The sequence below is a fragment of the Eucalyptus grandis genome, chromosome 3 (genome assembly GCF_016545825.1).
Source record: "Eucalyptus grandis isolate ANBG69807.140 chromosome 3, ASM1654582v1, whole genome shotgun sequence".
Classification (NCBI taxonomy): Eukaryota; Viridiplantae; Streptophyta; class Magnoliopsida; order Myrtales; family Myrtaceae; genus Eucalyptus; species Eucalyptus grandis.
Window position 1 is genome coordinate 18,514,156 of NC_052614.1, and position 25,365 is coordinate 18,539,520.

A 25,365-nucleotide genomic window follows, 5' to 3' on the forward strand; every position below is an offset into this window, starting at 1 on the left:
TCAAAAGATAAAAGCAAAAACATATTAAACAAAGAAATAGTGCTAAGTTACCACTTAGAAGCATCTATAGTAGATTGAAAATGGGAAGAGACTATGTAAAGATAATTTCCATCAAATCTGAAATTTTACGATCGTTGAAAAAACGCATTTTTTTCAATATTTCAAAGCTTCTCACTCTATTACACACACATGCCAAGAGCTGAGAGAGATGTCAAAACCAATCGGAATCAGACACATTTCAGTGACAGAAACTATATAGAGAAATGACATCACAACGGAGTGTCTTATGGAAATGACATCAAAACATCAACTTGGAGAGAAACTATGTCTCTCTTGAGGAGATAAAAAAATGCAGTTATCTAATTGAATGAAGCTCCCCGGAAACAGGTTTTTAGAACCGCCGATGGCCAAGATTGGGTCCAAAACAAACAGGCTCTCTCTGCTGAAGATGAAATTCAAATGTGAAATGATATAAAAAAAATAACATTCATCGGCCTTTTCTATGGAGAGATAATGTTATTCCCAATGTTAAAAAAAATAAGCACCAGCAAAATTTGTAATGCCAAAAACAGATTTTAACATGCTCATTCTGTTGCATTGAGTGCACATCTTGTGGTGATACCAATTCCATTGGCACAAGTTCTGGACCCAGAGAGCTCAAAAATCTTCAATGAAAAGGAGGGATGAAGAGGAAAGATAAAAAGACCAATATAAGTTCCTAATTCATATACAGAAAGTGTACTCATTGTATCATTTCAGTCCACACAAGGCCAAGATCTGGTCCCCCTGCAAAATAAGCAATCAAATTAAGGCCAGCTGCACGAGAGTTATATGATAAACATCTTTAGTCCCACTTCAGGCTACAATACGAAACAGCATTATTCAGCTTCTCTTTTGGTGAGAGATAGAGGGACACTCGAGGGGAGAGAGATCATTCATTCAACTAAGAACATCATCAAGCTCTCAAAGCAGCCTTATCAACCAAGGTTTCCTTGTGGATTTGGTGAAAAATATTCTCGACAAGATTGAGGAGCTTTTCCAAATGTGTCGCCCACAAATTAAAGATGACATTGCTGTCCTTTGTCATCTGGAACGAGACAACTCCCATAGGCCTGTCTATCTTTGCCACGAGGGACTTGGAAACAACCATTTTGGAGAGATGCTTCTAAGATTCCTAAAATGGTAATATAGAACAATTAAAGCTCTCTACAACAGAGGTGACAGAACCCAAAAACAGAGCTCTTTTCCTTGAGTGATTCAGCTACATGGATTTTCGGAACATAATAAGAAAGCTCTAATCGCAAAATACAGTTTGGTAACACAGGAAATGGTGAGTGATAGCAAAGTTCCTCCCACCCTTCTAAAGGGCATCAGAATTTTAGGCTCCATGGGACAAGAAATGGTTTCAAAATACCAGATAATGACACTTACAGCTACAAATTTTATGAGTAGAATTTGACTAGGTGAAGTCCACACATATATGTTGGTCAGAAACGTTTACAAAACGAAACTATGAAGACAACATTCTCAACCTCATGACAAGCCTTTGGCTTTCAAGGCACCAAAACTTCTTTTCCACTTTTTTTGAGACTTTTATCCAAGTCCAGCAACCATGCCCCACAGGGATCACAGGCAGAGAGGCTGTTCAAGGTTAAATGAGGGCTCTAGGCAATCAATCATTCATAAAGATTAATATTGATGAAGGATATAAACGAATTTTCAACATAATCAACCTGTATGCTAAGGTACAACAGCTCTGCAAGTCACTTCAAGATAATCCTTGAGTAATACTTCGAAAAGACATCTTTTTATTAGTCCTTCCACAGAAATAAACTCCAAGCTTCCACAAAAGGGTTCCAAAAGCACATCTTTTTATCAACTCTTCCAAATCTTGCCAACTTGAATAATTCGTTACCCGTGAGAAGTTAAATTCAATAGAAAATGCAATTAAAAAAAAATAAAAGGTGTCAGACCCTGAAAGAAAATCATTTACAATATAGCGCATCCGCAAACTCAATAATGTTAGACACATTCAGTACTCATGGTACTAAACCACAAAGTTCAGGCGAAAACACACTAAGAACCCCCTTATTTAGTTGCCCCAATGCCATCTGCCTAGGACTATCAGGTGAGCCGGCAATCGACCAGCCAATTACTCGCTGCAAATCTGAAAGCGGGGACGCGAACTCACCATCTCAATCAGCTCCTAGAAATCGTAAGGGCACGCTCGAGGAATTGGCAAGAGTTTCCGACAATGATCGATTCAGAGCCTTAGGAGAAAGGGAAGAAAGAGGAGAGAGAAAGAGCGCTTGGTGAACCCTCCCTCGTGAAAACTTCCACTCTTCTGTTTCTCCCTCTCCTCCCCTCCTCCTCCTCCTCCTCCTCTTTGAACATGCTGATGCGAGAGCAAATTAAATTAATAAATAAATAAAAGAGCAAAAATATATATAAATAAATAAAAGAGCACTGGGGAATAAAAATGAAAATGGATGAAAATGGAGGAGAAATCGGGGGATCCGAAAAGAAGCGAGTCGAATTTGGGTCGGATTGGGTCGTCAAGGGCCTCGGAAAAGATCCAACAGCCGATAGAGATTCCAGCCCAAGTCTTCGCCGGGCGGCCCATGGAGCCCGAGAATTAAGTGGGCTGGGCTGGCCATCTTTGCAATGAAGATGAGAATTCCTTCCTTTTCTTTTCCTCTAAGGCGATCGGTGGGTCGCGGCTATTGACACCATTTGGATTTTACACTTGATTTGACTTTGCATGTGGACAAAAATAAAAAGGGTGGTTGGAAATTTAGAGTCAAGGTGAGAAACGAAAGCTCACCTTGATCAATATAAAATCGGAGGTTAAATAGGATTGGAAATTTAAATCGCTCAAGTCGAATATATAAGTGAATTTTGAGCCAATTGATAGATTTTCCTCTTAATATGGTATGAGACAACTATTTGCTCATTTTTGGTATTCAAATGAGAAAAAGAAATTTCATGCCAAAAGAGCAAGAAGAAGCCTTTTAAAATAGTAACCATTCTTGATAAGAGTTGGCCGGAGATGTGTCAACTCTATTAAGTCCGAGGATCGAAGACTAATGTCCTTAGGTTCCTAACAGCTAGCAAAAGTCGCAAGCTTTCCATACAATCTTGTATGTAAACACAACATTTGGTTTCCCAATTGATAATGGTGGGCTGATGGATGCTATTACTATATTCCCTCCTCAAAACATAGTTCCTTCTAAACAACATCTCATTCCATATTGATGAAGTCAGATTTGAAAATTTCCAAGAAATTTTCATTCTTTTTCATTGTTCAAATCATAGAATTGCATTGTGCGGTCTGGCTTCGTTTTATAGTTTCTCAGAAAATTCACTTGTCACGATGCATCATTTCGTTAATTCAAGAGGGCAGGTTTGGGAGCACATGGGATGCTACTTGATCAATGACTTTTCCTATTTTTGGCTTGAGAAAATTTTCCTACTACGACGGCTTTGCCATTTGACACTTTGTCTTGATCAAAAAGTTATATTCTTGCCTGAAGGAGTTCCCATGTATATTTTAATTGTCAAGCTGAAGGCCCTTAAAGCCTATCTTAAGTTGCTAAACAGAGAATCATTCTCTAATATTTCTGTGAGGACGGCAGAAGCGAGGAATGCTCTTTGGCTTACTCGGATTAGCCTCCAGCAGGACCTGACTAGTGATGCTCTTGCAGAACTAGAGAAGTCTCAGCATTGCACCTTTGTGGACTTGCGAAGCCAGGAAGAGTCCTTTTTCAGACAAAAGTCTAGAATCAGGTGGCTTCTGGAAGGTGACTGGAATACCAAGTTCTTCCACCATTCTGTTAACAAAAGACAACTCAGGAATAGGATCCTCTCTGTTATGGATTCCTCTGGCTCCTTGGTCTCTGATCCAGAGTTGGTGCAGTAGGTCTTCGTCTCCTATTTTTCAAATCTTCTAGTGCCGCATGACCCTTCTAGGCCTTCTTTGCAAGAGCTACAGGAGGTCATTTGGTGTCCGCTTATTGGTGAGTAGGTTAGTACCATCTCTCGTCCGGTTTCTGACTTCGAGGTCCACGACACTCTTTTTTCTCTAGCTCGAGGCAAAGCACCTAGACCAAATGGCTTCACTGTTGAGTTCTTCGAGAGTAATTGGGAGATAGTGGGGCCATTGGTTCTAGCGGTTGTGAAGGATTTCTTCATTTCGGGCCGTCTCTTACAGGAGGTTAATAACACTATACTAGCCTTGGTGCCCAAAGTTCCCTCAATATAGCTCTTTCGGACCCCCAGCTACTTTCTTTTCTAAAAGTTCAGGATCAGCTCACTGGAGCTCCCCAAACTGCTGACTCTGTTGCTGCAACATTACACTACCAAATGGTTTATCGAGTGCAAAACCATGCTCTTGATTTGAATTTCCATAATGGAAATGCAGTCTCTGACTTTAGGCCCATTGCTTGCTGCAATACCATTTACAAAGTTATCACTAAGATTCTGGCTAACCGTGTAGCTGTTGTGCTTCATGATTTGATTAAACCCTCCTAGAATGCTTTTGCCAAGGGTAGGAGGATCAGAGATAATATTCTTTTGGCCCAAGAGCTCTTTGCTAGATTTCACCTAGACCCTTATTTGCCCAAGTGTGCAATTAAGGTGGATTTCCAGAAAGCATATGATACAGTTGACTAGGTCTTCCTTGAGCTTACTCTTACAGCTTTTGGTTTCCTGAGTGGATTATTCGGCGCATCATGGTTTGTGTACATACTCCGAAGTATTCCATTTAGATTAATGGGGAGTTACATGGGTTCTTCTCTGGTGGTCGGGGTCTTCGGCAAGGGGACCCTATGTCTCCCTATCTTTTTACCTTGGTGATGGAGGTTTTTTCTTGGGTTTTGAGCTCTCGCACTAGGCTACCGGATTTTAAATATTTCTAGAGGTGCAAAGCTTTGAACTTATCTCACTTTTTCTTTGCTAATGATGTCTTTCTTTTTTGTGAGGCAGATTTGGCTTCTGTTTCTCATTTAAAATGAGGCCTCAATACCTTCTTTTCCTAGAGTGGGTTCGGCCAAATGTAAACAAAAGTGAGGTTTTTCTTGCAGGTGGGTCCTCATCCTTATAGAATAATATCCTTCAGGCCCTTGGCTTGCAGGAAGGGAAGCTACCGGTGCGATATCTAGGGGTGCCCATTATCTCCTCTAGGCTTGGGAAGGCGAATTGCATTGCCCTTATTGATCGTATCACTTCCAAGGTCCAATCTTGGACCCAACGGTTCCTCTCCTTCGCAGAACGACTCCAATTGATCAGGTTTGTCCTTCACTCTATCCAAGCGTTTTGGGCTAGTGTATTTATCATTCCTTGTTCTGTGTTGGACAGCATAGAACAAATTTTGAGATAGTTTCTCTGGAAAGGCCCTGGCTTTGGTGCTAGTGGGGCAAAGGTCTCCTAGGAAGATATGTGTCTCCCGAAGGATGAGGGAGGACTGGGTATTCGCAGGCTACGTGATTGCAACAAAGCTGCCATGCTCAAGTACATTTGGATTCTATTTATAGACAAAGAATCGTTATGGTGCAAATGGATTCACTCCACTTTCTTAAAAAAATTTGGGTGGCAAGCAAACCAACTTTTGTACGTGGGCTTGGAAGAAGATCCTGCAGCTAAGGAGAGAGTTTCGGTTATCCTTTCTTTGGAGAATTGGTCTTGGCTTATCAGTGTCTTTATGGTTTGACCACTAGCACCCGAGAGGCTCGTTAAATTCGCTTATATCAGACTCTCTTAGCTATAGCTCGGGGCTTTCTAGGCAAGCGACGGTGGCGGACATTTTCTCCCCTTCTAGTCTCGCCTTCAAGACCTTGGAGATGTGGGATTTTTCCCTCCCTACTCTTTCTCAGACCCCTAATCGGTTTACCTGGCTTGGGAACTCTTCCGGCGTCTTCTCGGTTGCCTCAGCTTGGAAAGCCATTAGGAGGAAGAAGGTCTGTGTCCCTTGGGCCTCACTAATTTGGAACAGTTCAATTGCACCAAGATTTCAATTCAATCTCTGGCTGATTAACAGGAACTGTCTACCTACCTAGGTTTGCCTCCTCTCTTATGGTAGACTTGACAATGCGTTGTATGCCTTTTGTAACTCTGCGCCCAATTATATCGACCACCTTTCCTTTGGTTGTTGTATCTCGGCTAGTCGTGCTTTTTTCTGGGCTGCTATATGCAATCTTCCGTGGCGGAATAGGTCTTGGTCAGAGAACCTCCAATGGGTTTTGAGGTTCCTTTCAGGCAAGGATTTTCTTCGCTCCATTGCCAAGTTCTTCTTTAGGGCCTTGTGTCATTTGATTTGGAAGAAGAGGAATGATATTATCTTTAGGGGAGAGGAGCTGGTGGTGTCGGCTTTGAAAAATCATCTTATCAGAGTGGTCGGGGACAAAGCTTTGACCTTCAAGAATGTGGTTGATAATCCAAGGAATAGGAGGCTACAACGTAGTTGGGGTATCGATCTGTGACATCCTAACTTTCCACTTCTGCTTTCAATTGAATAAGTCGGACTTTTCATCGACGTGCCTATATCATTTTTCTCTGAGTTGGTCACTCACGAGTTAACTAATCGATCAGGTGAAACTGTTAAGGAATTTTAATGCTACAAACTTGAGAATTCGACTAGAAATCGATTACTCGATTGTGCTAATCTACAAGGGTCAATACGGCATTATCCAAATCGATTAGAGATTAGAGATTAGAGATAGGTCAATTCGACTAAAATATGTGATCAGTGTGTGAGTGATTCCACTTGATGGCAAAATTCTCATTGAACGACACTGGATTAATTATTCTGTCTTTTCTGTACCCTATGTTTGTATTTGAAATCTCGAGATTTTTACGACAACTGAGAATCGCCAATATGTCGAAGATGTACATTATGGCTTGAAAATAACCAACCACAAGTCAAATGCACCGAAAATTCCTAAAAGCTATCATGTAGATTAAGACGCGCTCAAATCGCGCCAGATTGAAATTAACCATGAAATTGAATCCGATTTTAGAAATTGGAAGTTCTTTCATTTCACAAGTCATTTTAGGAACATTGACTCATCCTCCGAAGATTTTTCTGCAAACCGAGATTTTCGGCGAAAAATCCAAAGTAAGGGTAATTTGAATCGGGAAATTCGTAGGCCTACTTTTGGTCGCATTTTTGGGATGCAAGTGGGATCTATGGATAAGGAAAAATGTGGATTTCAGTGTGGACACATTGGATAAAATTATGGGCTTCAATTGGGATTGATTGGATGAGAAATTGAATGAGATTGAAGGGGAATTGAATGGAAATGAAGGCCAATTCCACAAAATTCGTATGCCATGGGGTACACAACCTTTTGGGACTCTTTGGCAAGCTTGTTGGGGAAGATTGGTGGCTGAAAAAGGCAGAGGGTGAGGGCCATGGATGGTGGGGGCATGTGTGAGGAGAAATAGACAAGTGTTGAAGGCTAATGAGGCATTTTAGGGACCCCTCTCTTCAGCAACCTTCTTCCTCCTTGAAGCAAGGCTTTCTCCATTGTTGAGGGTGCTTGGAAGCTTGAGAAAACCAGAGGAAGACCAATTGAGCCGCCCAAGTCCATCGCATGCCCGCCAGACCTCTTTTCCCCCTCTGTTTTCCCTTCTTCCGGTTTACGCTCTAGGCGACCTTTCGTTAAAAACTCGAGTTAAAAGTTGTCTTCCCATGAGAATCAGCCAATGCCCCACCCACCACCATGACTAGCACATCCAAACTGTACAGAAGAGCCCGGCCTCGCCCCGAACGGAGCCGCCAGCCATCCCGTCCGGCCGCCACAAGCCGCCGATTGCCGATCCGTCGATCCGCCTACTTGGTCCGCCTATTTCGCATTTTCTTCGTTTTTCCTCCCATCTCGACCCTTCTTTCACCCATACCAACCACCAGCAAGTCCCCCTTAACCCCCGGGTGCTGCCGGTTGCTAGCCACCCCCTCGCCGGAGCTCTAATTAGCCCGTTTTCGCCGTTGAAGCTGCTGGTTTCTTCTTTGCAGTTCAGCCAAGAACAGAAGCAAAAAGCTAGCAGGGCTTTGAGGTGTTATGGCCTGTTTTCAAGCCCTTCCCAGCCTTGGTTGGTGTCGCCGCTAGGAGGATTGTCGATCGCCTTGGCGTTGCCGTCGCCGTGGACTCACCGAATTGCTAAACCGGTGAGTTTACTCACTAAACCTTGCTTAGGAGGTTAATGATGCTTAAGGATTGTTTAGATTAGGCTAAGCATGTTTAGGTGGTTAGATTAGCTTAGTTAAATGCTAATTAGATTAAGTGAATGGATTAGTTTAGTGGTTAATTAATTCAGGCTAATTATATGATTAAATTAGTGTAATCGTGATTAGGCCCTTAATTAATTATTTGGAAATTATAAATATTATTTTATTAAATTGTTTTAATATATTTTAGTATTTATTTATTTATTTTTGGAATATATTTAATTATTTATTATTTTCCAGAAATTAGGCCACCTGGATAGCCGGTGACTGGAATTTCATGTTGACTGTTGTGGGTGGTTGAATTATGCAATTGATTGCTGGATTGTGAAATTGAGTGGTGATTGTGAAAATATGGCTTTTATTCTGAAAATCTCAAGTGTCGAGTTTTAACACCGAAAGTGGTTTTAATGACTATATCGAATCGTGGGATTTCAAAAAGAAAGAGTATCACTTTTCTGGTTTGAATTGACTGTGTACCCACGCCTATTTTCCCGGATGATTTTAATACAAAGAAAATAGGCTAGGATCACCATTTTAATTGAGGCATTTGAGTGCAATGCACAGTGTCTTGGGCCGAGATTAATTGGTCGTGTGTTAGTTAAAGAGAACCTGTCCTAGCATTTACACCGGATATTACTAAATCCCACTTTCGGGTTACCCATGCATTAGGGTAGCGGGTCGCAGTAGATTCTGGATCTAAGCTCCTTCGGGATAGCCGTCTTTGTGACGTAGCCGTGCTCAATGGAGAAGAGACAATGCCTAGCTACGCTAGTAAACTGCCTAACATGGGAGTCGGCAGTACCCTAGAGGGGTTTAATTAACAATTGGAACGCATGATTGGTTGAGTTTGATGTGCCTGATTATGAGACAAAACTGTGTGACATGGTATGAGACATGTCATAACAATTTGGCCTTATAATCGGGACCCCTGTGATTTGTTGAGTTGTTGAGGCATTTCAATTGTTATGTACATTAATTAGATGCATTTGTGATATGAACTATGCTGACGTGCAGGAAGAAACTGAGGTGAAGTAAGTCCTCTGTTCTCATTGTGTGGTTGTGTGACTAGATCGCCATGAGGCGTATTTCCTTCCTAATAAGGGTTTAAGGGGTGGATTTGTTGAGACGTTGTCTCACTGGTTATTGTATAACCATTTTCAGGTCCTTAGAAGGTGGTCGTGAAGGACCGAAGTCCCGAAGTCTGTGGAGATGAAATCTGAAGGATCGGCGTTTGTGTCCGACTAGTATGTTATAGGACAATTCCTTTTTGAGAGTCAATCTTGTAGACTTTTGACCAAACTCTTTTTGTATCTAAACCCGTTATTAATAAAAGTTGGCTTTTATGAAATGTGCCCTGCTTTCCTATCCCATGATGTTTGTTGTCAGGGGTATTTGTTTCGCTTCCGCATGTACATTTAAAACGATTGGGTCGATGATGCATCCTGGGAATGTTGCATTTGTATCGACCGCAAAGGGATGTGCGCGCGCTCGAGGTTCGGGGCATGACACGACCCCTCCATTTTTTCTTCTACGGTGCCGATCATTCCTAACTAGAGTTGGGTACCTTCTCTGCCTTGGTTTGCTAGTCCTCTTGCATTGCTTCACGGGTGCTTCTTGGGCTTGGGTTACGTTGGAGGATCGGGTTTGCTACCTTCCTTTTTGTGGCTAGAAGCTTTGTTTGCGTGGTCGGGGACTTCGGAGGCTAGTATATGCTACTGGTTCGCGTTCTCTACTTGCTTGGTTATGCGGAGATGTGGTGGATCTTCTCCTGAAGGCTACCATTCCTTGCTTCGTTCTTCTTGCCTAAGGGTGGATCTTTTGTTATTTGTTATGCCTGTCCTTTTGGCCGTTGCTTTGTTAGGTTTGGTGTAGTGTTGCGGCTGGCTTTCTTTTACTTCGGCTCCCTTCCACTCGTTCTAATGTGTTGTCACTATGAGTGAAAGTTTTTGGAGCCAGATCTTTTGTATAGTTGGTTTAAAGCTCAATATATCTCACATTTACAAAAAAAAAAAATTGTTCTCGCCATCTTCGGCCTCCAAAATTGCATTTTCTCATGGCTAATTGTGGGGGATTATCAGTGGAATTCGTGAAAAGCATACATAGGATCGGTGTGGTGCTACACCAATCTTCTCTCTTCTGAGAGGTGTTTCTATTGGTTTGCTCTATCGCAAATGCATTTTGCATTTCAGGGCAAATGTTTATGTGTAGATGTTGAGATTACACACTATAACATAGTTCTCTAGCTTTTGAGGGTTAGACGCTTGGTACAAACAAAGCTCAACTGATTCCTGAACGACATCAACCAAAAATGCCCTTTTGAGTCTTAGTTCCTCTTTGTATTTTTTTAGAAAGACTCACAATGCCCCCGATCCCCTTTTTCACATCGTGCGAGTTATTCATGGAATTCACGTAGTGTAGATTATGGGATCCGTGTGATGTAGCGTTGATTTTTTCTCGTCGTGAGAGTTGTTTCTAATGGATCATATGTTCATGTAGAGATGTTGAGCTAACACACTGAAGTGATCTTAGCTGCGATATTGGTCCAGCAAGAACATCATAAAGCAATCAATTTTATTGCCCGGAGTGGGAATTCAGATTAAGCAATATGACATTACATACAAGTGATCTAAGCTGCAATATGTTCTAATCTAGTTATAATGCAGAATTTTTATAGATATCAATTAGTCAAAATATTATGGTCGGTTGTTGGAATGATCGAGAAATTGTATAGAATAGAGACTAAAGAATTTGCAAGAATGCAGCCCATGATCAAATCATCCTCCTTAATCCAATTATAATTGGTTTGAGCATTGTGGCGTCTCGTCCATTCCCACCCCCATCCCACAATCTGTTTGGGCAACATCCTAGAGTCTGAGTAATTTCACTCCCATCAAAAGTCAGTTGTCAATGCTTTATATTAAAAGGGAATGAACGATAAGCACCCTTTTCCTTCGTTTTCGATCGCAATCTCAGTCATCAACCACTCAAGAAAGTATTATACTTAGTCGAGGCAACAAAGCTAGTGACTCACTATACAGTCCATGTGTATCGTTCACAACATTTGCTTCCCACCTATGTTTGCGCTCGAAAACCACCCCCTCGACTAAGAGTGGAGATCTAAGGGGCAACCTCAACCTGAGATTATAACACAAGCCCAGCCAAAATAGCTAAGCGCAAATAGTAAGAGGAAGAAGGATCCATTCCAACACCAACATGTCCTTTGAGTGGGTGACCCAACGCGCCCTTCTCGTTTTGGTGCTCTTCGAGTAGGAATCAGATACCCGCTTATCATAATTTTAAAGGACTTTGCTTTGACTAGTCCGTTCTTGATTACTTGTAACTGCAATCGATCTTGAGCTTCACTCTTCAATGCCGGATGATCTTCCATCATTTTTGTAGTGTTCAATAAAGGTTCCGACAACAACAACTGCAATGTCACGTACATGTCAAAGGATGACAACAACAACTGCAACGCTGCTTCTCCGTTCACCACCCTAAGCAACGGACCGGCAGCCTTTTCCGTTGCTGCCGCTGGTGAGTATTGCTCGCATCTACACCTTTCCCAATGGTGACCATTCTCTCACGGCCAAAAATTGGTGGTCACCATCAATGAAACTTCCATCGGCCCAACCTCTAGTCCAGCGGGATCTTTGTCACTGCTAGACACAACCACCGGCAACACCACATCTCCGCCACCACTTGGAAGTGATGCTTCATCTCTCGGTGTCACACTGCTAGTCCTGTTCATGTGCATTGCCGTAAGCTTATTGTGTAAGTGCATAATACATGAGGGTCATTGTTTCTACTAGATACTGGTGGACTATAGATAGACTGTGAGATGTTGCTACTCGTCATAAAGTGAATAAACTCATTAAAAGGCTTCTCACTATTCCAGCAATATGATACATACAGATAACCTTGCTCAAACTTGTAATATAGTTCATGTGTTTTTTGGAAACTTATATACGGTTCTCCTCTGAAAGTTTGAAACTCGACTCTTTTCGCAGTTCCAATATCATGAAGACCAATATTATTTAAGGAAAAAAAAAAGGAAAAAGAAAGCAACAGTAGATAAAAATTTGCATATTGGAATGTCAAAATAGAACATCACTCGCTAGAACAAAATCTTCATTGCAGTAATGAAAAAAATCCCAGCATTGGAATGACTAATGAGCTGAAGAGTAAATTGCCTAGTGATTGGAGAAACGAAGTGAATCTTCTTAGGATTGAACTCTAACACATAAACAGTTCATCAAGAATTTGAAAGGACATTGAAACTACGAACTCATACCCTAGGAGCTTGAAAGAACCTGGCGAATTTTGGGGATTGAGAGCACCATAAATCCAGCTGTGTTGATCTCTCTCCTTTGCCTATGTGTTTTTGTACATTTACTTTGTGAAGAAAGTAGAATGGTGCTTTTCACCAACAAATTGGTGCTATTTACTAGTGGGCATAACTATTTCCACAGCCAAAAGATGTAGCCATAGCTTTTCCCAATTTTTCAGTTTCCACGAAGCAAATGAAGGAGCTGGAATTTTAGGGAACAAGGTTCATCCCTAACAGGTATCAACTTGGAGGAAAATAACGTCCCTTGAGGAGATATAAATTGCAGACATATTATTGAAATACAGCCTCCTAGAAACAGGTGCTCATTTTGAATATGAAATGAAATGGAAAAGTAGCATTAATTAAGCCTTTAATCTGGAGAGTTATCCCCGATGTTAGAAAAAATACAAGCACCAGCAATATTTGCAATGCAAAACACAATTATGTAACAAGGCGTTTATTTCAGTCCAAATGAGTGCACATCTTTTCCTGATACCTGTTCCATTGGTACATTTTCTGGACCCTGAAAGCCCGCAAATCTTCAATTAAAAGGAGGGAGGAAAGAGGAAAGATGAAAAGACCAAACTCCATTTCTATAGAGAAAGTGTATTCAGTACATCATTTCAGTCCGAAACAAGGCCGGGATCTGGTCCACCCGCAAAATATGCAATCAAATTTAAGACAGCTACACGAAAGTTCTATGATGAATATCTCCAGTCCCCACCACAATGTGAAACAGCATTCTTCGGTGAGAGAGAGGGGGAAAGGATATAGGAAGCATCGAGAGGAGAGAGATCATTCATTCAACCAATTCAAGCTCTCAAAGCAGCCTTATGAACCGTGGTTTCCTTGGGGATTTGGTGGCAACTTTTCTCAACAAGGTCAAGCAGCTTTTCCAAATTTGTCGCCCGAGTTCAAAATCTCATTGCTGTGCCGTTTCGAAACTGACAATTCCCATTGGCTGCTCTATCTTTGCCATTGCCACCACGTACTTGGAAACAACCACTAAGGAGATATGCTTCTCAGCTTCCTAAAAAGGTAATATAGAAGTAAGAGGTCAAGATGATAGAATATCTTACCAGCGTGTGTGATTATCATTATATGGTCTGTCTGTCAAATGATAGTGTTGATTTAATGTGATTGATTAAAGCTCTTAACAACAGAGTAAGAGAACCCAAACACAAAGCTCTTCTTCAAGTGATTCAGCTACAAAGATTTTCTGTACACATTAATCAAGATCTCTAGCAAGATATACTTTTGAAACACAAGAAATGGTGAGTGTCAATACCAGCAGAAAAAGCTTGCTCAGCTATTTCTAGCAATATAGCAGAGCTCCTCCCATGCTTCTAAAGTGCATTAAAGATTCAGGTTCCATGAAACAAGAAATGGTTTCACAATGCCAAACAATGACGCTTACAGCTACAACAAATTTATGAGCAAAAGCTAACTAAGCCAAAAAAAAAACAAAAAGTACACATGTCAATCAGAATGTTTACAAAACAAAACAATGAAGACGACATCCTCAAATCCATGACAAATCTTTGGCTTTCAATGCACCAAAACCTCTTTTATACATATTTGGAACTTGTATCCAAGTCCAGCAGCCATGCCCCAATTGGGGATCACAGGCAGAGAGGCTGCTTAGGATTAAATGAGGGGTCTAGGCAATCGTTCATAAAGAGTGACACTGATAAAGAACCTCAACAAATGTTCCACATACTCAAACCTGGACACTGAGGCATAACAGCTTTGCAAGTCTCTTCAAGGTAATCCTCGAGCAATACTTCAAAACAATGATAATATTCTGCATACAACAAACTGAGTCACATCTGAGTGCTGATCCAATGAAAAGAAGAAAAACAACAAGTTCTGTAATTACATGTTCAATGATTCTCTCAAGAGGCTCCTAGAAAAGTAGCTGAATTGGGGAATTTCTGAGAGATGTCTTTTTGGTCAAGTTTAATTGTTTTTTTTTTTTTTGGTAAAGAATTTTTTAGAGATGTTTATCCTCTAAAGTTGCATTACGAAGGCTTGATCACATAGGATCATGTGGTGATAGAACTAAGTACTAGCAGATTTTCCTTAGAATCTGCGTTTAATTAAATCATAGTATGAATAGCTCTGCCTTAAAAAAGTCAATAAGGACTTAACAAGGAAAGAGCTTCACCCGTATTCACTGCTTTGGGTTGCCTTTTACCGATGGAATCTCATATATCCCCTTATAGTATCGACAAATCTCAAGGCAATCATTGTTATGTGAGTAATACCTACATTGTTATCCACATAAATGTGAGGTAAACTGAGATGCGAGTTCAAATCCATCAAGTACATATGGAACGTCATAGTTTGCGATACAGCTAGAAAGAAAGAAGAGTATGTGCCACGTATATAAAGCCATACAAGTTCATGGTGAACCACAACTTGAATACCAGGTGGCACTTGATTAGCAAAAACAAATTAGTCAAAGATAGTGGACACAACATTCAAAAAGCAAACACCAATTTACCGTATCATGAGTCATTGCATATCCGTTTCAACTCCAAAAGAGATGGAATATCAGCTGACGCTTGTTCCACAATGTTTTCACCTTCTTTAGACTTTTTCTTTTCTATGGAAGGATTTGCATCAAACACTCGGGAGTTGATCTTCCTGGAAATGATACGTGCACAGACATAACCCTTGCACAGACAAACCTGCAAAATCCATCGATCAGAAAACCAATCATAGTAATAATGCATGAATGGCTAAAAGCAATAGAAAAGACCCACACTTGTTCAAAAATAAGGGCAATTTTCTCTGTCTTTGCCTTTGCTCCAAAAGTTCCTACCTGCACTTCAAACCGTCGTAGGAATGTAGGACAAGGGAAAACCAATTACAAGATCAGTGAGAACAGAAGTCAACTTCTAGTTACCCCCATTTCTTGCATCAAATCAGTACTGCTAGAAGACCCCGTTCTTCCTTTTTTTTTGCAAGTTTCTTGAACAACCATGCTCTCTCAATTTCAAAATATACCTGCATTACGAAACTAGGTATATAAATCACAAAATAAAAGCAAATTGCTGATGAACATAAGCTGCACCAGAGTTTGACTTCACATATTCATCTTCCCAGCGGCGACAGAGTTAAGTGTCTTAATAATCTCTATCTTGGTCTCAAGATCAAGTGTCTAGTCAACATATTGCACAGCTTGTTGCACCATTGCTGTCACATCCTGTTATAAGAAAGATGCAACACATAGGTCACTATCCAATCAAGTCAATGACTTGATTACGTCTAGATCACCACTAAAACTTTGATTTGAACTATTTGATTAACAGCATGGAAAATTTGTCACTCTAGAATGATAATATTGTCAAAAAAGGAACCAAAAGGGCAATAGCAAGGATAATAGAAATACATGTATTTCTATGAGGAGGATCCTTGCCAATCGAAAACTTGAAAACAGTATAAGATCCCCATAAAGGATATGTCATAAAATGTATCCTAAACTAGACATGAAAAAAGAAGTAATCCAATTCATAAATGAATAGGGGAACAAAAAGTAAAAATTTGGGGCAATCATGGGAGAGAATCCAAAACAAGAGAAACCACGAGGATTAGATTCTAGAGCACAAGTGCCAAGCAGATCTTGCATCCCAACAGATTGCCTAGAGCCAATTCCCATGTCAATATGCCAAGCACATTCCTTTTTTAGATAGTTATAAATAGATGGCATGTCACGGCTACACAAAACGACATTTCACAATCATACACACATGGAAGGCAATCCCTACAGTATAAAATCTAACCCTTAAGGTAAAGGTTGTTAAGATTGAGCCAAAAATGATTGAAATTGGACTTTGGATCAATGATCATAAGACTACAGAAAATTAAGGTCTAAAGTGATAGATTCTCTATCTTTTCTTCTGCACTAACACCTGTATGTTATCTTTGAAAAAAGGGAATGAAGTTCAAAAGTAGAAGATAAAAGCAAGAGCATCACCACAGCGGAAGCACATCATTGAAGAAACTCTCATGCCTATATAGAGAAAGTCAACTAGAGAAGCATCTGGGGCATGAGTAAAGAAGAGAATAAAACAAACGCAAAACCAATAATGGCAATGAAAAGAAGAAGAGAGGAGGATGAAAAAAAAATAGAAAAGTTAAAGAGGTATGTGCTACTATGTAAAAAAGAATTCTGTCCCCAACCAAAAAAGATGGCTGCAGTACAAAGGTGTTGGTATTGTGCTGCATTGCTATCTATGGACACACAGCAGACCTTTCCTTTACCCCAATCCAAGCTCTCATGGAGGTAGAGCCCACTTCCAACTCCACCAATAAAAGATTATTCTTACATCAAAGAAAAGCTTATGGATTCTCACAAGTCTGTACAGAAAGTATATTCAGCCTTAACACCACCAACTATTAAATCGTCCATCCAATCTAATTCAGGATGAGGGCAACATCTCATTCTTAATTGATAATTCCCTTATAGTTCAAACCCAAGGTTAGCCCTGATTAGCAGTTTTGGCCTTTAGATATTGTATTAGACGTAAAATGGGTCACGCAAAAGGAGAATTGGAGCCTAATTTGGTTTTACTATGAGATTGAGTGCTAATTAAATAGGCAAAGTAGGATATTTGGGACCGGAGTTAGAAACCATCCTACATCTCCAATGGGAATGATTTTGATGTGACCAACTTCCATTGTTTTAATTGCATCCTATACGGATAGCAATCCTATATACGATTTTCAAGGTAAAAAAATCTTGTATAGTTTATAATTAACAACCACTAGTCATAATGCTCTAACCAGTCCAGGAGGAAGTTATCAACACAGCATAGCATAACAATGAATTACCATCAATTTAAAGGAAAAAATTCCAGCAGCTTATCAGCCAAAAGCAGAGATGAAAAGGTAAATAATTGGACGTAGGTTAAACTCGACGACCCAATTCACTTTTAAAAATGAGTGTAAGATATTTCTTTTAGTACAAGAAAGTTTGGGAGCAACTAAATACAGGAATAACAATTTAACATGTATGAATGTCCAAGTAGCCAAGTAGGCGAATCAAGCATTGAAATTGGAGGGGCAAGCTCGAGGAATTGGCACAAAATTCCGTGAGCACCATTGCTATGGGGCATCTCTTCTTCTTTCTATAACTGGTCTTATCCATCGGATCTATTGCAGTACACCAGACAAACTGAAACATCAGCAATAACACCTGAAAATCAGGGGATATATGTGGAAAATCCCATCAATTCCTAGAAAAGTGACGAAGGAAAAGCAATCAATTTCATCATGGCACAAAGTAAACGCTAAGAGGGAGTTACCACAAAAGAGAACATTGTCTCACAGTGATTTCAGCAGCTCTGCTCCTAAGCAACATGTCCCAGGAAGACGTAGAAGGCCACTGCTAGGAAACTGAACACCGCCATCTCAACTATTTGCAATTGCAAATTTACGACATGAAATGGATCGACTCTAAACTTCAAATGCGATTGATTGATCATCTGCATCACGCCCTATACATCCACTCGTGGCCGATTTAGAGCTTTCACAACATCGCCAATGCAGGAATTTGACTAAACAGTACATGTTAGCCTCAGCTCAAAACAGCAAACCTAGGTTCGTGACCTTGGTCAACTCGAGCAACTTGATAGACCACACCAAATCTCGACAGAACCTTAGCAGCCAGCGCGACTTCCAGCTCCAACTGCCGAAACTACCGATTGCTGCCGAAACTATCGCACTAGCTACTACGAGCAAACTAAAATCTCCAATCCGAACAATCGATGAGCTCGCGCGACGAAGCGACGCGGTCCAACCGAGGTTATAAAATGCAGCTGAAGCTGAGAGACCATAGGAAAGCTCGAGAGACTCGTGCGTGCATTTACCTAGAGCGGATGGAGAGGGCGTTGCCAGCCGTGGCGTCGCCTCGTCGCCTCGCCGCCGTCATCTCCGCCGCGCTGACCAAACTGCACGCCTGCCTACGGTGGATGGGCGGTGTGAACGGTGGCTTCGATCTTCGGGCCTGGGAAACCAGCAGGGCGACTGACTAGTAGCGAGAGAGAGAGAGAGAGAGAGAGAGAGAGAGAGAGAGAGAGAGAGAGAGAGAGAGAGAGATTCCATGGACGTTGAGCCGTCCTTCTCTTCTGCCCCCCGTAGCTCTTCAGGTCTGCTCACAGGAGAATTCTAAGCCCCACGGAGGGAAGTCGATCTCTTTCAAGCCAAGTTCTCCCATCTGCGTACGCCTAAAATTCAACACGTCGAGCGATCCTTCAAGAGATGGGCATTCATATAAACTAAAACGGCGCAAGTGTTTCAAGTCTGACAAATTTGTCAAGGCTTTCAATTTTTCGCAGCCTACAATATAAAGCTCCGATAGTCCAATGGGAAGCTCTGGGACACACTCAAGCCGATGGCAATCACGAAGAGCGAGCATCTTGAGACGGGTTAGCTGGGAAAGATGCGGCAAAGACCGCCCCTGGCGCGTAATACTTAGATATGTTAAGCCAGAGGGTAGTTTTGGTAATTCACGAAGCTTTTCACACCTGTCAAGGAAGAGCTCCTTTAGCGAAATCAATTCGCATATATTACTAGGTAGTCGCTCCAGGTTTTTGCAATCCCAAACTTCCAACTTTTCTAGATTTTTCAACATTCCAATGGCATGAGGCAATTCCATTATGCCAGTTCCATAAATACACAAGATCCTTAGATTTTGCAAATTCCCAATGCTTTCAGGTAATTCTGTAATCAATGTCCTTGCTAAGTACAGCTCGATCAATGATGCCAAATTTCCAACAGAAGGATGAAGCACTTCCAGATTCCAACAACATGCAAGAGTCAAAATCTCCAACCTTTTGAAAGTGGACAAGTCAGGAGTTCTTTTCAAAAAGTCACAATCCGTAAGGTTGAGAATTTTGAGCTCAATTGCATTCTACAATAAAGAAAGGGTATGTCAGTGTAAGTGAACCATTACAACCTGTGATTTTTCACTACTTCTTATGTATTTCACCGAATTCCTCAAGAATTCCCCGTGCTCCTCTACTCCTTCGCGGTTGTCCTACTTAATTTTAAATGTCTCTTTTAGTAGTGTTTGGCCATGCCAATGGATAAATGTCTTTTAAGCGTATTGATTGCAAAAGAATGTTAGGGTGTACAAGTGCTAATTGCATTTATTTCCGAATAACATTTCAAAGGAGATATTTGCTTATTAGACATAAGCAACTTGTATTACAAAAAAGCACATGACAAATCTAAGTGAAAGAGAGATGCAATCATTGGGCACCATGTTTTCCTTTAATACTATGAAATTAAAGAGAAACGGCTAGTTTAATTATGAAATCAATTTTCAAATGTTATATGTACAAGGAAAAAAATATTAAGTTAAAAAATACTTCAATGCCTTCTTTACGTCTTACCTTGAGTGAATCCCATCCTCCCCAGTCCTCCGAAATGGCACTATTTGATAGATCGAGTACAGCTAGTTTTTTCGGGTGAAAGTTGTCCGCAGCGAAATTCGATGGACAGCCCTTCCACTGAAGCCATCTTAATTTAGGAAGTAAGCTTTGGAAATCTCCGATGAAATCGACACCATCCGCTTGGAGGAACCTCAAGTTAGTCATTTTTTTAAGTTGTTTGGCTGCATATGTTCTTCCCATACCATATTTGCCAAGAGAAAGGGCCTCTATCTTTCTAGTACCCTACATTTTGGAAACATTGTGGACCATAAATTTTGAATGATGAGATGAGACCAACTAACATAAGAAAAAGTGCATTGATTTCAATTTGTTGTCATACTACTATGGCATAGGCTTCTCCCTTTCAATTTTGTGAAATGAAAGGTTGTGATTGCATACTATTTATCTAATTAGTGTAGAGATGTGAACTCAAGCGGTTGTACCCAAACTTTTTCCTCATCCAAATATGTCTTTTGCAATTTGGACCTTCTAAATTTCCAAGATTTGTGTCCATTTGCAACTACAATGGAAGGCCTCTCTTCATGCACACACTAATTCAAATATATCTATCAAAATTCATGCCCTTTGTATGCGAAATAACACTACCTTTACTCCTATTTTGTATATGTGAACCAATACAACTCTAACTGTCCAAATACATCAATCAAACTTTCCATTGATATAAGTATCAAAATTAAAGAATCCCAATTGTAGAATCCCCTCACTTTTTTGGTCTACTTTGTTTGCAATTCTCAATATCAAAATGAAAATGAGAATGTCATTGCAAAAGGTACGCGTGTTTTACGTTCCTTTCTTATCATGTCTTTCTTCGTTGAGGGTTTTTAATTGTATGTGGAAGGAAAATTTGATGACATTGAATGTTATATACATGATCCTTACTACTATGGCTTAGGCTTCTCCCCATCAATTTGTGAAATGAAAGGTTGTGGCTGCATATTATTTATCTAATCTATCTAAAGATGAGAAGCTCAAGTGGTATTTCTTGAACTTTTTCCTCATCCAACTATGTCCTTTGCAATTTGCACCTTATGAATTTCCAAAATTTGCATCCATTTGCAATACAATAGAAGGCCTCTCTTCATGCATACACTAGCTCAAATATATCTATCAAAATTCATACCCTTTATATATGGAATAACCTTACCTTTACTCCTATCATGTATATGTGAACCAATACAGCTCTAACCGTCCAAATATATCTATCAAACTTGCCATCTAATATAATTATCAAAATTAAAGAATCCCAATTGTAGAATCCTCCCATATTTTTGGATATACTTTAGTTGCAATTCACATAATCAAAATGAAAACAAGAATGTCATTGCAAAAGGTACGCATGTGTTTCATATTCCCTTCTTCTCACTTGTTTCTTCAACAAGGGTTTTTCATTGTATGTGGAAGGATTGATAACATCGAACGTTCTATACATGATCATTACTTTTCTTTTTATCACTATAGATATTTGATGCTATCTTTTCGTTGTCGTGTTGCTTTTTTACTTTGAAGTAGTAGTCATCTAAATTTTGATCAATTTTCCCATGGATTAATGAGATCTTCTCCATGAACAGATTGGACATGAAAATTGATAAAATTTGTATTCTTAAGGAACTCGAGTCTTCTGCATGCTTCTTTTATTGTAACCTAATATTTTACAAACTCAAATATAATTCTTGTTTTAGGTGACGAATTGCACATTGGTGGTTTCAACTTTTCCTTCAAACTTTTATTATTTCATATGAATCCCTACTTGTTTTTACATTAAAAGTTTCTTGTGTGTTTATAGTATTTTTGTCAACAACTTCATAGATATCATTTTGTTTTCACTTCCAAGCAATGTTCTATTTAGTTAATTGCATTTTCCTTCGTGCGAAAAAATGTTTGCTGAAAAGTATTGTTATTTCATTATGTTTTGCATCTCAATGTTTATGTTTAATTTTTCTTACTTAACGACATTCATGATACTTGAACTCATTTGTTTGATGCTTGTACAAATCATCCATATGTTATAATTGATTTTAGTGATTAACTATTAACTTTCATGCTAACAATGAAAATTACAATCACACGAAATTCAAAACCATATTTACTTTGGTTAATAATACCAAAAATCCCAAACCAATAGACTTGTTCCACATTTATCCCATACTAATTGTCATGTCAAAAAAAAAAATCTCAAACTAGTGAGTCTGTGCCACATTTACTCAAACTAGTTTTTGTTTCACAAAAATAAGATGAAGTTATTAATGTTAACTAAATCTTTGCTGAAAAAGAAGTTCACTAAGAATTGAACAATAAACAAATTATTGTTATAACATGATAGCCTATATTTAGCAAATAAATAATATCAGGTAATTAATAGAAAGGGAAGATGGAACCACATTCTCTTACTAAGATAAGTAGAGAAAACTCTTACCCTGTTTCTGTCAATTACATCTAGAGCTTCCTCAGAATTCCATAATCTACTACGTCTTTGAGGCTTCCTTGGATTTTCCAAACGAACAATTTCCCTTCCAAGATCTCTCAGTTGATCATGCATCATTAGCTCACCCTCTTTGTCAATCTTAATTAGGGACATAAGACTTAACACTTCAATCCCCCTCCCTGGGAGAAAACTACAGGCGTCCCACATGTAAGTTGGATTTTGTTTACGTGATCCAATGAAAAAGCATGCAATATCCAAAAATATTTGTTGCTCCTCGTCATCTAGTGCTTCGTAACTTATTTTCAACTTCTCTTGCACTGTCTTATCAGGCACTTTCTTTAATTTCTTTAATGTATCTTTCCATACTTCTTCTTTCTTTCCACATAAGAATGAACCTACAACTTCAAGAAATAATGGAAGCCCCCCGGTAGTAGATACGATTTCAGAAGAGATAGCCTCATAATAACTATGAGGAAAATCGTTTCGAAATGCATGTCTACTAAATAAAATCAATGATTGATCAAAAGACAACTCGTTGAGTTGGTACATGTAGCTTGCCCTAGCCTCATCGAGAATCCTTTTGCTTCTAGTTGTGATGATGACTATACTTCCCAGTTCAAACCAATTACCATCCTTAATCAAAGCATTCAAGTGAGTACGATCATCCACATCATCCAGAAGAATTAAGACTTTCTTACTTGCAAATTGACATTTGATGATATCGACTCCTTCATCGATATTAGACACATCAATTGAACTTCCTACTATGTCAGAAATGAGCAGCTTTTGTAGAAATTCCGTGCCCTTGCACTGAGATGTTTCTCGAATATTTGCCACAAAGCTACGGTTTTCAAAATGACTAGAGAGTTTGTTGTATAACACCTTTGCAAGAGTTGTCTTACCAATGCCGCCCATTCCATAAATTCCAATAATCCTTGTACCATTGAATTTTGCATCTATCCTACTCATAATTTGTTCCACATGATCATCGATTCCCACCAACTGCTTGGGAACATTTAACAAAAAAAGTCTTTTTAACTCGGCCATAACTTTTCTAACAACAATTTTAACCAATGCTCCTTCATGCCTGTCAAATAACAATGAATATCAATTTAGGATAGCGATATGTCTAATCTTTTTCAAGAAAGATCTATTTATGAAAATTTAACAACATTTTGTTGGAGAATAAGGTACCCGTTATCAATTTTCTCCGATTCCCATCCTTTCAAAGAGCTGACTTCTTTGAGTGCTTCTTCCCATTCCTTCACAATAATTTCCTCCGTATTCTTTTTATGTGCCTCGATAGCTTCTCTCAATCTCCCTGTAGGATGTCGCACTTGTGAGGGTTCCATTTTGTAAAATATGGGCAACACTATTTGCCCTTTACTCCTCTTGCACTTTAACATATGAACCAGCTCACGAAGGCACCATTTGCTGGAAACGTAGTTCTCAGAGATAATCGGGATAGAGATCGTGGACTGTGTAATGCTGCAGAGAAGCTCCGCACCAATCTCCTCACCAACACGGAGTTCATTGTTGTCTTTGAACACGTGAATTCCTGCATCAACAAGACTAGAATAGAGATAATTGGTGAAACCTTTACGAGTGTCTTTCCCTCTAAAACTCAAGAACACTTCGTAAGCATTCCCGTTCAGCTGTTCATCTCCCCTTCATGATCTCTTCCATCCGAAGCGGTCGACAAGGAAGACACCCCGGAATTTGGATCTTCTGAGTGGGTGGGTTCTTTTCTTTTACAATTCGATTGGCAATTTAAGTTGAGAGGGAAATGAAGTGAAAAGAAAAGAAATGAATTGGAGAGAAGGGAAGAGAGCGGAAAGACCATTTTCCTTTTTCTTGATTGGATGTACATCATGTAGTGATTGACCAACGAGATTTTTATTTTGTTTTAAAATAAGAGGTTGATCAAGCAGAGCCTTGAAAGAAAGCCAGCCTTCACAGTCCAGATCTGCGAATTGCACGAATGTCTTTCATAACTCAGTTAATTCAAACGAAAATAAAAGAACTCTCACACCCCTTGCTTAATCAGAAGAAAATGGAGCAATCAAAGTAGGAAACAGATAAGAGCAAGGTGTCGTTGACTACCTGAGGAGTGCTCAAAAAATACAACCCTGGGATCTCCACCGATTTTCAGCCTTCGACATTAGATTACCAACACACAACATTATCTAATATCCGTGCTTTGGACAATGCTAAGTTCTTGCCATCTGACAGTCCAAGACTCTCCATGCTAATCGAACCGCTGTGAGACATGCCACGGAAACAACAATCATTGTACGCGTAATTTCCGCATATCATGGCTTTTTCTTTTCTTTTCTTTTCTTTTTTTTGGTCAAAGCAGCATCATGACTTGGAGACGCGCAAAACTTAGCATCATCATGACTTGACTTGCTTTTTAAATAAATAAGAAAAAGTAAGAAAAGAGAACTGACGAGCAACACTCCCATGGTCCCGCTGTGATCTCCACCGATCCACAGCACATTAGTGGGAAAGTGCGTGGAACCTATCTACGTGCTTTCGTTGAAATTTGAGAGATCCAGCGCTGTCTTGACTTGACTTGCTGTTTTTCTTTTTCTTTTTTGGTAAAGGTCTTGACTTGACTTGCTTTCATTCTCTTATACACTCTAATTTACATGAGTCAATGACGAGCGAATAAATCGGGGGATTATATAAGATTTTGTTATTAAAAGTCTGCAGGAGGCTTTTCCTTTTTTTATTCGTCTAGAAAAGCAACTCTAAAATAAATCTTTTCAAAATAATTCCTTAAACTAGATTTCTCCATACTACTTTTTGCTTAAAAATTATCAAATCGTTATCCTCCATCCAAGCCACTTTTATCTCTCCCCTTAAATTCATAGTTTTCAACACACTACATAAATTTTATTCTTTTGCTTTTGTGTTAATAAATTAT

At 39.6% G+C, this 25,365-nt stretch overlaps 1 protein-coding gene and 1 pseudogene across 1 annotated transcript; both read right to left on the reverse strand.

Moving 5' to 3' along the window:
* Positions 1–916: 916 nt before the first annotated feature.
* Positions 917–17,968, reverse strand: LOC104436911 (annotated as a pseudogene).
* A 734-nt stretch (positions 17,969–18,702) lies between these two features.
* LOC120291699 (disease resistance protein RPV1-like) lies at positions 18,703–24,707 on the reverse strand. Its single transcript, XM_039309390.1, has 5 exons — positions 24,607–24,707; positions 23,631–24,104; positions 22,428–23,523; positions 19,955–20,236; positions 18,703–19,470 (listed from the first exon to the last, which is right to left on the reverse strand). The coding sequence occupies exons 1-5, from the start codon at positions 24,705–24,707 to the stop codon at positions 18,703–18,705; spliced, it is 2,721 nt and encodes a 906-aa protein (XP_039165324.1).
* Between the last annotated feature and the right edge of the window lie 658 nt (positions 24,708–25,365).